The following is a 12,849-nucleotide window of genomic DNA, read 5'->3' on the forward strand; positions in this document are numbered from 1 at the left end:
CTTTGAAAGATCAATGGGAGAGATTTGATTAGCATGCTAAGGTGGAGTCAAAAATTTCATCTGAAACAAGCCAGGGACTGGACTAAGAAAAACTGGATGTGTCCAAATTAAAAAAAAAAAAAAATGTGCCGGGCGCTGGTGGCTCACGCCTGTAATCCTAGCTACTCAGGAGGCTGAGATCTGAGGATCGCGGTTCAAAGCCAGCCCGGGCAGGAGAGACCGTGAGACTCCTATCTCCAATAAACCACCAGAAAACCAGAAGTGGCACTGTAGCTCAAGTGGTAGAGTGCTCGCCTTGAGCTGAAGAGCTGAGGGACAGCGCCCAGGCCCAGAGTTCAAGCCCCACGACCGACAAAAAAAAAAAAAAAAAAAAAAAAATGTAAGTCTTGCTGGGCACTGGTGGCTCACACTTGAAATCCTAGCTACTCAGGAGGCTGAGATCTGAGGATTGTGGTTCAAAGCCAGCCCAGGCAGGAAAGTCTGTGAGACTCTTATCTCCAGTTAATCACCAGAAAACTGGAAGTGGTGCTGTGGCTTAAGTGGTAGAGCACTAGCCTTTAACTGAAGAGCTCAGGGACAGCACCGAAGCTCACAGTTCAAGCCCCACAACTGACCAAACAAAACAAAACAAAACAAAACAATGTAAGTATTGTTTTTTTAGGGAAAATAGCTCTTTTTTTATTGTTGCTATAAAGGTGATATACAGAGGGGCTACAGTTACCTATGTCAGGTAAATAGTACATTTCTTTTAGGCAATGTTACCACTTCCCTCACTCTTTTCCAGTTTTTACCTCCTTTTCCTACCCACAAGTTGTATAGTTCATTTTCAGCATAGTATCTAGTAAGTACCACTGCTGCATTTGTTCACCCTTTGTCTCTCTATTTCTGTACCCTTTTTTATCCTCTTCAAATAGTTCAAGTAACATCATACTAATGAGTCTTATTATTGCTTTCCCTAAGTTACTATTGCTTTATAACAAGTATGTAATTATGTGTACAGAATTACTATAAACACATACTAAATGTAACTCATGCTAATAGCTACTAAAAGTTAGCCTGTTTCAACTAATGAAATAATCTTCATGAGTATAATGAATATTTATATGACATAGTTTTATTATTAGCTTGTGCTGTGAATAGGGTTTTATGATTTTTTATTTTTTTTTAACTGCGTGAAGATTTAATTAGAGATTCTCTTTGTTAGGCTTAATTTAGTATTTTTTTCTCTCTGATATTTTCACCTTTACTTGGAAGAATTGTAATTTTGTGACCCCACCCACAATTAGTTAGGCACAGGCCTAGCTTGTATGTACAATTGCTGTTGTTTCAGAAAGTAAATGTGATTACATGGAAAACATTAATAGGGCTGGGGGCTCAAAAGTTGTTATCTTTAATCTTAACTTTCTCATTTATTATTTACGTAATGTTAAACAAGTTATTTAACTGGTGGGAGTCTTAGTTTTATTAAAATGAGTACAAAAGTAAATATAATAATGTGTAATGTAACACCAAGCAAGACAGTAAGTTGTCAAACTCCACACTTATCACAAGTAGATTGAATCATCTTTTTGCAATTTTTACTGTCTTTGGTTTTGACATTAATGTTTTCTATTTTGGAGAAGTAATGCTAACCCAAACTTCTCTTACCCATCTCTCCATTTACCTATAAAGTACTCTTCAAGAAACAGCAAAGCTATTCACCAATAGTGTAGTTTAAATATAAGCCAACAATATTCATAGAATCTTATTGGTGGTCACAGAATTCACTGTATTCTCAATTTCTGATATCCTGTAAAATGATACAAGTAAGTTTATTTCAGCCAAATTTACTAAATAGATTCTACATATGTTCAATTGCTTGCTAATATTCCATTTTTACTCCTATATTACATTAATGTCTCATTACATAGAATTGTTTCAATAGATCAAGGGAATAAAACAAGAGTAGAAATAATATATACTGTAAAATTTACATTATCTTTGAAGATTAAGACCCGAAAGTGTTAAATAAAGAAAAAAAACCTGAATCCACATGCATTGAAATAAATAAATAAATAAATAAATTTAAGTGTGACAAATTTATATAAGTACCCTAAAATTAAATGTCAAAATAAGAAATGTGATGATCAAACACTGAAATGTGAATCTATTATACTATTTGTTTATTTCTCAGAATGCTATCTTGAAAGTTTACCAGAAATTAGCAAGAAGTCTTTCAGTTTTTATTGTTATCAAATAATATGGACACTTTCATGTATCTTTTATTTAAAACAAATTTTAAAAGTTGTTCTGTGCTTCATCAAATGAATATTTTTTCACTTAAAGGTAGATATAAATAAATATTTCAATGGTATCATTAAAATCGTTGCTTCCCCTTAGTAAACAAATAATGACTGTGAAGAAAGCAAGCTATTAATAATATTTTTATGAATATCATTATTATGGCAGGATTCATTATGTATGCCACTTAAGAATAAATTGTGAGGCTGGGAAGGTGGCTCAGTGGTAGAGTACTTGCCTTGCATTCATGAAGCCGTGGGTTCAATTCCTCACCACATATGCAGAAAAAGCCGGAAGTGGCGCTGTGGCTCAAGTGGTAGAGCGCTAGCCTTGAGCTGAAGAGCTGAGGGACAGCGCCCAGGCCCAGAGTTCAGGCCCCACAACCAACAAAAGAAAAAAAAGAATAAATTTGTAGCTTATTATGTTCATTAATTACTGAAAACCCATACAGTTGAAGAAGAAATTTTTATACTAATAAAGTTTGTTTTTGAGTCTTGGTATAGACTAGAAGGTCTATGCGGGCACCCAATGTAATATAGTTACATTGTGTATAGCAAGTCAGATTGACCCAGTATCTAAATAACTTTGCACACATACATTTATTCCCAGGAAATTATATGCTTTCTAATCATTGAGTATTGATAAAAATAATTTAACCTTTCACCTCCAACTTACTAATTATATCATGAAGAAATGAATTCTTGTACAAAGCTACTCTTGATTTTCTCCTTACACTTAAGAGCAATAGGTGATGATGAAATGTTGCTCTCATGGATTTTTTATAAAATATGAAATTAATTTTAATGCAAATAATGTCAATAAAATCTATCCTATGATAGCACTTTTAAAGTGATAGTCAAGGCCTATCACTTTGGAGGCTTAATGTTGAGGAGAAGGATACAGAAGGATACCCCCCCCCACAAAGATCCGTATGAGATAAATGTTGTGACTGAAATTTTGATGCTGCAACATCACCTCTTGATGATTCTCTCAATTGTTAAAGACACAAACCAACGGCTTATTTCTAGGTATAAATTTAATTTAGTACAAATGCTGAGGGCAAATGCCAGGATATTCAGAAGTAAATATAGCCAGGAAGTAGATTATTACTTTTTTGCTACTGTATCCTAAGTCATACAAAGTTTCAGGTTTTGTTTTTTTCAGACAGGGAATGACTACATAATCCACACTTGCCTCAGATTCAGGATCTTCCTGCCTCAACCTTTCAGGTGATAGGATTACAGGTATATTCCACTATGGCTAGCTTGAGTTCCAGCCTTTTAGTCAGGCTAATTTCATATTTGTTGGCTTGTATTAATGTCTTCAGTGAAAAATCTTGTTATAAGTTTAAAGATCATCTACAAACTGAATACTTAGAACCATGAGTGTCAAATTATTACAAAGCCTAATCACTTGTTACTAGGCTTGAATTTTGAATTTTCTCTTTTACAAGGAATTAAAAGGGAAGAAGAGCATTCAACTATCTTTCTTGGAGCAAATATGAATAGTTTGATGCAATTTTCTCCAAAAAAATTTTTTTTGTCAGTCTTGAGGCTTGACCTCTGGGCCTGGGTGCTGTCCCTCAGCTCTTCAGCTGAAGGCTAGCACTCTACCACTTGAGCCACCGCTCCACTTCTGGCTTTTTCTGCTTATGTGGTGCTGAGGAATGGAACCCAGGGCCTCATGCATGCAAGGCAAGCGCTCTACCACTGAGCCACCTTCCCAGCCCTCTCCAAAATTTCTATGGATATGAAATTTTGAATTTTAATTTTTTTGGGGGGGTCCGGTCGTGGGGACTGAACTCTGGGCCTGGGCAGTCGTGGGGACTGAACTCTGGGCCTGGGCACTGTCCCTCTGCTCTTCAGCTCAAGGCTAGCCCTCTACCACTTGAGCCATAGCGCCACTTCCGGCTTTTTTCTTTTTTTTTTTGCTTATGTGGTGCTGAGGAATTGAACCCAGGACCTCAGGCATGCAAAGCAAGCGCTCTACCACTGAGCCACCTTCCCAGCCCCTGAATTTTAATTTTTTTTGTTGTTGTTTTTTAAAATAATGCGATAAGCACTTAATCACGATCAAAAAAAAAAAAAAAAAAAAAAAAAGAACCTTGGGGAAGGGAGGGAGGGAGGGGATGGTAGGGGGAAAACAATGGAGGGGGTAACAATGTTCAAGAGGAAGTGGAAGTGTACTCATTACCTCACTCATGTAACTGTAACCCTCTGTATAGTATCTCTACAATAAAAAAATTAAAAAAAAAAAAGATGTAATTAGAAAAAAAAAAAAATAATAATGCGATAAGGCCAGACACTGGTGGCTGGAGCCTGTAATCCTAGCTACTAAGGAGGCTGAGATCTGAGGAACACAGTTCAAAGCCAGCCCAGACAGGAAAGTCCATGAGACTCTTATCACCAATAAAACGCCAGAAAACCGGAAGTGGCACTGTGGCTCACACGGTAGATTCCTTGAGCTGAAGAGCTAAGGGACAGTGCCTGGGCCCAGAGTTCAAGCCCCATGACCTACAATAATAATAATAACAATAATAATGTGATAGGTTGAGTGAATGATTGATGCATGTTTCTAAATGTCTATTGTATTATCTGCATGAATATGAAGTTTGGAAATCACTGTACTATTTTTTAGAGGCCAAAGAGAATATTTTAGTAAGCAGTGAACACTCAGCCTGGAGTACACTGTTGGTGTTCAGTAAGTCTTAGTTGAATAAACAATAGGATGAGTTCATTACTATTACAAAAAATTAAAGATTGGTTTGACAGTCTTGACAGAGAAAATGAGGACTTGTTCTTTTGTGGATATTTTCTATTTGTGCTATCTTTGTCTTTTAGGAACTCTTAAGAGATATTTGTGTCTCATTACTATTGTCAAAATATAAGGATATTGTTGTATAATGCAATGCCTTCCTTTAACGTCTCATGATATATTAACAGATGCATCTTTGTTGAGGGGGAAAACTAGATTTCCCATATACATACTAATTTCTTCTTACAACACTAAAATACTTTTCAAAAAAACCTGAAACTACTTATTAATCTGTCCAGGATTATGTGATTATGGATAGATTTTAATCTCATACAATTTCTGAGGTAAAGTAACAGATAGGATTTGCCTAATAGTAAGACACTGTTAAAGCTATATATGTAGTTAGGGTTAGGGATGTAGCTCATTAGTACAGTGCCTGTCTAGCATGCAAACATATTTGTATATATATGCATTTATGAGTATATGCAGCCAAACATTTAGAAGAATACCATTATTTCCTTCTAATGGAAGCATTCTCATTCTCTCTCATTCTTTCTTCTCCTCCTTCCCTCTTCTCCTCCCCCTCTCCTTCTCTAGGATACAAAGGACAAATGATTTTGTTAGTACATATTGCTGATGGCCATTTGTAACATAGCAACAGGGCTAGATGATTGATCCTTAAGAATTCTGATCCAGTTAAAATGAACAATAATTTTCTCATTTCCTCTTATAACTAAATCTCTCCTTTGTGCTTCATTTACAAACTCTTCACATCAAGGCTAACATAAAAGATAAGTTCATAGCCATAATCCCCTCTGGAGAGATCACTCCTTGCAGCATGCCATTAAGGGGTTTTATGTTTTGGACCCATCTTGTGTACAGAAGCTGAATGAAAGCAGTAGTTCGTCGGAAGGCAGCACCGTGGACATCGGAGCACCTGCAGAAGAGCAGCCTGTAGTGGAACCCGAAGAAACCCTGGAACCAGAAGCCTGTTTCACTGAAGGTAGAGTTACATTCTTATGCTAATCATTTTTTGAATATTTTGACTTTGAAACTGTTTGCCAGGCAAAAGTGGTCATTTAGCGAGAATAAAATATGGTCGGGAAATCTATTTGGTGTATGTCTAGCAGGTTGACAGATAAAAAACATTTAAAACAGAAATGTGTGCTCAGTTATATCTCACCATCATGAGTGAACATGAGAAAGAAAAACATTTTAACTTAATCAATACTAGTGACTAATTTATAACTTTTAAAGGAAAATGGTGATTTGGCAGTAAGTTGACACCTTCAGCATTAGTCGGATTCTCATTTGCAGGACCTGCCTACTTAAAATTAAATAAATGAAAAGTTTTAATATGACTTTGAAATATTAAATTATGTTAAAATTAAATAAATTTAAAATTTTAAATGTGATTTTGAAACACCATTTTACTGTCTTTGGAAGAAACAGGAAATATGCACTGCCTTATATGCCTGATACCTACATAGCAATTAGTAGAGTTTGTTGTCATATGGACAAGAGGTCTAATACTTGTTTTCATTATAATTAGTATTTCCTATAGCTCCATATCCTTGGGAAATTACTTTTTGGGAACTATTAATATATTTACTTATTTTTCTATTTGACACTCTTTTTTCATCTTTGCTTTCTTTTTTCTTTCTGTTCTTGAACTTGCAGATTCTAGGAAAGCACTCTACCACTTGAGACATTTCCCAGTCCCATTTTTGTTTTAGTTTACTTTTCAGGTAGTCTCATGCTTTTGCTAAATCAGCTTCAGATTATGATCTTTCTTCCTAGGCCTCCCATATAACTGGGATTTCAGGTGTGAGCCACCACACCCAGCCTTTGTATACTTTTTTAAATAGGCCAAAAGTATCCTCCTTCTTTATTTTTACCTTATATAAATTACACATATCATGTCAATCCTTCTCGAAACTACTTTCATCTGATCATAGTGGATGGCTTTCTTATTTTCTTCTTTGGCTATAATAAATATAAAATGGATATAATAAAACTATTCATTTAATTTCTCTAATAACTAATATTGTATTGTCTTATGAAACTCATTCTCTATTACACTATTAGATGTCTCTTCCCTCTTTTTCCTCTATCCCTTCCTTTTATTCTCTTGTTCCTCAGCTCCCTCATTTTTGCTTCCTCCCTCCATTATTCCATTTCTTCCCCCTCCTACTATCTTCTGTTCTTTTCCTTCCAACATAGTTCTCCAAATTGTTCCACATTGTCTTCCATTTTGCTCCCCCACCACCTGCCCAGCCCCAACCTTTTCTTTTCTATTTCTTTTTTCTATTTCTTCTTTTTCTTCTGTTTTATTCTTAAAACTCATAATGTAAGTTTCTTAAAAACAAGTATACATCTGTTCTGGACCTTTTTGAGAGAGTTAAGTATATCTTCCATGGTGTTTATATACACAGAGTTACCTATGGCTTTGATTCTGATGTTAGAGTAAATGAACACATTGTGAGCTAAGCAGTGGCACAGGGATCTGAAAGTTTATTAAAGTGAATTACTTTACAAAATCATATAAGCACTGCTAGATACACCAAAGGATAACCGAGAGGAAAACACCCCTAGCATTTTGGGAAAACATCTATATTATTATTCTCTTACTCTTTTTATTGTAAAGGTGACATACAGAGGAATTACAATAACATAAGTAAGGAAATGAGTACATTTTTTGTCAAACAATGTTACCCCCTCCTTCATTTTCTCTTGCTTTTCCACCCCCCAAGTTGTAAAGTTCATCTCCAACATAGTATCTTGTGAGTATCACTGTTGCATTGGTTTGCACTTATCCTTTGTCTCACCATTTCTGTGATCCCTCTTTTATTCCTCATATCAGATAAACAACTATACAAGACTAAGGGGACTGAAATACAAAACAGTGACAATGAGATAAACCATAGGAAAATGAAAGAAAAAAGAAATAGCTGCAAACAGTACACTAAAAAAAAAACTTTGGGGGGAGGGGGGAGAGAGAGGGTGGATTAGTTGGGGGGGGCCAGGGGAGGATGGGAAGGGATGGGAAGGGGAAACAAAGGAGGAGGCTACAATGCTTGATAAGAAATGTACTCATTATCTTGCCCATGTAATTGTAACCCCTCTGTACAGTATTTTCATAATAAAAAAAAAGAAAAAAAAACTTCTTGTTTCCATATCTTGGAGTTCATTTTGATTAACATCATTTTGTATGCTCATAAAATCTTCTATTTCTTACTATTAATTTCAGTTTTTAGTCTTTTTCTAGAGTTACTTCAAAAGTGCACAGCAAAAGAGTACAATATGATAATATATAGCACAAAACAAGCTCCTTAAATATTGTTCATAATGTACAAAAATTCTTGCAGTCACATTAGAAGCCAGAGAAAGCAGATACTCTCAGCCAGAGATCCTTTAAATAACTAAATAGCACAACTTCACAGAAGGTTTAGAGCTATCCCAGAAAATTTGAGATGGCAGTATTAATGAAAAGATGGGAGAGAGCAAGGGATGTCATGGAGGCGTTAGAGTTATTTTCTCTGTTCCTGTGTGAACATTACACTTACAGGCTGTGTCCGAAGATTCAAGTGTTGTCAAATCAGCGTGGAAGAAGGCAGAGGTAAACAGTGGTGGAACCTCCGAAGAACGTGCTTCCGCATTGTGGAACATAACTGGTTTGAGACCTTCATTGTTTTCATGATTCTCCTCAGTAGTGGTGCGCTGGTGAGTGGATATTGAGCAGAAATGCTACAGTATTCACTTTAGAATATTCTAATTCCGATCACTTACTCGTACTCTTTATTTCACTTTCCGAATAGCTAGTGCATTTTAATGAACTCCCATCAATCTTCCAAATAATAGACCTAATTTATAGCTGTATGTTTCTGAATGTTACTGTTTGCTTTTACTACTTCTTATAACCTATTTATATATTTTTTGCATATTGCTATAAGTAGCCCGGAAAATTTAGCCCTACAGATCACACATTATAACCAACACATATGAATATTAACGAAAAGATAATAAGCATGGTAAACATAGTATAAATCATGGAGTCCTGTGATTGGGAATACATATCCTATGCGTTTTGCTGAATTTTTTTTTTAATGGTGTAATTACTATTTTCTCTTTATGGACAGTCAATAAGTCCTTAGGGGCTATTTCTCTGCCCCTTCCAGTTGTTTTACTACGTACATGCTACTTAGGAAACAATGTTGCTAATAATAAATAAACATGCTACTTAGGAAACAATGTTGCTAATAATAAATAATGGGCAGTATGCCTTAGTGATTCATTTAAAATTGATTTTGCTTTTAAAATATATTTTTTACCAGAATCAATTTATATTTCTAAAATCATTTACAAAAATATAGATGTGAACATCAATATTATTTTAGGAACACAGATATAAAGGTAATATTTAATTTTCTTTAACCCAAGTTTGTCATTACAACACAGAATTTCCTGCAGATAGTTTTCTCCACATACCATTTTAGGAAAAAATCATTCATAATGAAAGCAATGTTCACTTAGAAGTAAAATATCAAATATCATATTTCAGGAATGCATAATAGAATCGAAATGAGACACAATGTTATTTTCCATCATTGTCACAATATGTTTGCTAAAAACTAAAATGATAAGCAAAATGAAGAAATAAAAAGGAAGCATAAAACCTTAAGTAATATTTGACACTGTCCTCATAAGTCACAATTGCCACTTAATGAGAACATAGCTTTTTTTTATTTCTTCCATCTGTTTTCTATAGCAAAGCAAACTAAAAGAAAACAAAACAAACCTTAAAATGAATCTATGAAAAAAGAAGCCAAGGAAATAAGATGAATTAGTATTTTTTTTTCTTTTGGGCTGGAGATCAGTCAAACCCAGGGCCTCATGCTTGCTAGGCTATTAATCTCCTTTCCAGGAAACAAAAGCAATGGAATAGTTTATTGAGTCAAATTGAAATAGCCACACTACAATAATGTCAATAGCTATTTTATGAATTGAAATTAAGTGATTATGAATTATAATTTTACTTTTTCTGGTTAAAATAGCAACAGAAATCATAATTTTATTATGAAAAGGCCTTGAAGAGTAATAAAGTATCAATAACAACTATTCCTTTGCTCTCTTATCCTAGTGAAATGTCATGTACACATGTGATTGATAACAGAGCATATGACAGCATCTGAAAGTTAGTTGTAACTTTTTCTTTGTAGGCATTTGAAGACATATACATAGACCAACGGAAGACAATTAAGACTATGTTGGAATATGCTGACAAGGTGTTCACTTACATCTTCATTCTGGAAATGCTTCTCAAATGGGTCGCGTATGGTTATCAAACATATTTCACCAATGCTTGGTGTTGGCTGGACTTCTTAATTGTTGATGTAAGTACAATGCCTTATATTCAAGGTAATTTGTCTTACTCATATTTTATTCCTAAAATAATGACTACCGTGTTGTGATGACAAGATATGCTTTTTGAAAAATAAATCCACTTAACAAATGACAGTGTAGTGTTTTCTTGGTGCTGGTCCTGGGCTTAAACTCAAGCCAAGCCACTGTCCTCCAGCTTCTTTTGCTCAAGGTTAACACCCTACCACTGAACCAAAGCCCTACTTCTGGGTTTGGGTTCATTTGTTTTGGTAGTTTAATGGAGAAAAGAGTCTCACAGACTTCCTACCTAGGTTCATTTCAAACTGGGCTCCTCAGATCTCAGCTTTTTGAGTAACTAGGATTGCAGGTGTGAGACACTGGTGCCCAAGAGTTATGATTTTGTTTTTCATGTTCTATTTTAATTATTCCATCATGATTATATAGCACTCTTGAAAAAGACTAATTAATAACTATAGTATTTCAAACAATGTTTAAGGTGTGTTAGATATAAGGACTTAATACACTAAAAATTGAACAACTTGAAAAATTAGTATCCAGTGTATGTTGACTATAGCAGCCATGTTGACACTAAAGAAATTATAATCCTACATGAATGTGGAGTTTTGGTGATTTCTTTCTGTAAGAATTAGATACTACAACTGTAGTATCCATTAGTCTTCACTATTTCTCACAAATGACCTACATCTATTGATATATTCAGAACTGACATTGAGAACATATTAATTACTAAGAATATTGGCTATAATTAATTGTATATACCAACTTAGAGATATCTTGCTTTTCCCAGTATAACAACAATTTTTGTGTTTTCTAAATAGCCCCAAATGTATTAGTAACAATAATAAAAGGATAATCAATGCCATTTTCTTTCACCTGGATTTCTTGGTGGAGGAGGAGGAAGAGGAGGAAGATGGTGATGGTTTGGTGGTGCTGGTAATCATATTGGTGTTAGGGACTGATCTGAGGTCTTCATATATTGCTAAGCACATGGTCTCCCCTGAGTTGCACCCCAGCTCCTATTTTATTAATCATTTCATTGTTCTTCTGATTGTTTAACTCATCTAAATTTAATTGAACAGTTAATAAGTTACATGATGTTTAAGGATTTTTGTTGAACTGGTTGTAATTCATGTCTTAAAAGTAACTTTCTTTGGATCAACTTGAAAAATGTTTTCTTAAAATTTTAGGTTTACTGAAAATATCCAACCATCCATCTTCTGAACAATTATCAATAAAAAATTGTATTTGTTGTATTACATGGTAACTGTAGATCGGGTGACAACCATTCTATTTATTTGGTATGATTTGTGTGTGCACAGGTTTCATTGGTCAGCTTAACTGCAAATGCCTTGGGCTACTCAGAACTTGGTGCCATCAAATCGCTCAGGACACTAAGAGCTCTGAGACCACTTAGAGCCTTATCGCGGTTTGAAGGAATGAGGGTAAGAATAATGAATAACCTGATGTTATTGTATGTAGCCAAAATTAAACTCAATTACATTTAGAAAAAGGGAAACATGTGCATGCAAAGGAATGGCAAATTTTTGCAAAATTGCTACTTTACACTTTTATCTGTTGCATATTTACTTCCAGGTAATATGCAAGAGAACTTAGGCCTCTCTAAAAATGATGTACTATCATTTATGTGCTGTGCTTATTAAGATGATTTCTTTATCTATCTTGGGAGTTTCCTTACAATCCTGCATACAAAATGCAGGTGCACTACTCAAATACTATGTGTAATGATATAATAATTATTGAAAGTGAATTCTGTGTCATGTACTTTCCCTTTGTAATGGCTCACCTGAGTTTTCGTGAGGATAATGTGAATTACAACTATGTAAGTGTAAAGGAAAAAATGCAATTGCCAAAAGTTTTGTCTTTATAATGCCAACATTTGCATTCTTTGAATGCTTTAAAAGGTAGATAGCAAATATGTACTGAATTTTAAAGAAGTTATGTTTGATATAGACTTAATTTACAACACTGCACTAATAATCTTCATACACATAGATGATTATAAATTAAGTATTACATAAAATCTGCATGTTTTATGCAAAGAAGTCAAACATCATTCTGAAATAAACAGAATACATAATTTTTTACTTATTATGATAGGTAATTAACAACTTAACTTAAATCTAGCTTATCAGAGTTACACAAATATGAATTTTTCCTTTTAAGTAACTATTAAACTATTCTTTATGATTATAACAGCTCAGAAATTTTTGCATTATGGACATTTTTCATGAAACATTAATTAATTAATTAATGCTTTTTTGCCAGTCATGGGCCTGAACTCTGGGCCTCAGCGCTGTCCCTCAGCTCTTTAGCTCAAGGCTAGTGCTCTACCAATTGAGCCACGGTGCCACTTCCGGCTTTTTCTGCTTACATGGTGCTGAGGAATCGAAC

At 34.6% G+C, this 12,849-nt stretch overlaps 1 protein-coding gene across 2 annotated transcripts in view; it reads left to right on the plus strand.

Moving 5' to 3' along the window:
* Nucleotides 1-12,849, plus strand: part of Scn1a (sodium voltage-gated channel alpha subunit 1) — a 129,846-nt gene that overhangs the window by 98,556 nt on the left and 18,441 nt on the right. For both annotated transcript variants that reach the window (XM_070021632.1, XM_070021642.1), the window contains exons 19-22: nucleotides 5,917-6,037; nucleotides 8,603-8,757; nucleotides 10,254-10,427; nucleotides 11,757-11,879. In XM_070021632.1, coding sequence (XP_069877733.1) covers nucleotides 5,917-6,037; nucleotides 8,603-8,757; nucleotides 10,254-10,427; nucleotides 11,757-11,879 — 573 coding nt within the window. The remainder of the gene's footprint in view (nucleotides 1-5,916; nucleotides 6,038-8,602; nucleotides 8,758-10,253; nucleotides 10,428-11,756; nucleotides 11,880-12,849) is intronic.

The sequence above is a fragment of the Dipodomys merriami genome, unplaced genomic scaffold (genome assembly GCF_024711535.1).
Source record: "Dipodomys merriami isolate MVZ:Mamm:240054 unplaced genomic scaffold, mDipMer1.0.p SCAF_1, whole genome shotgun sequence".
In the NCBI taxonomy this organism is placed as follows: Eukaryota; Metazoa; Chordata; class Mammalia; order Rodentia; family Heteromyidae; genus Dipodomys; species Dipodomys merriami.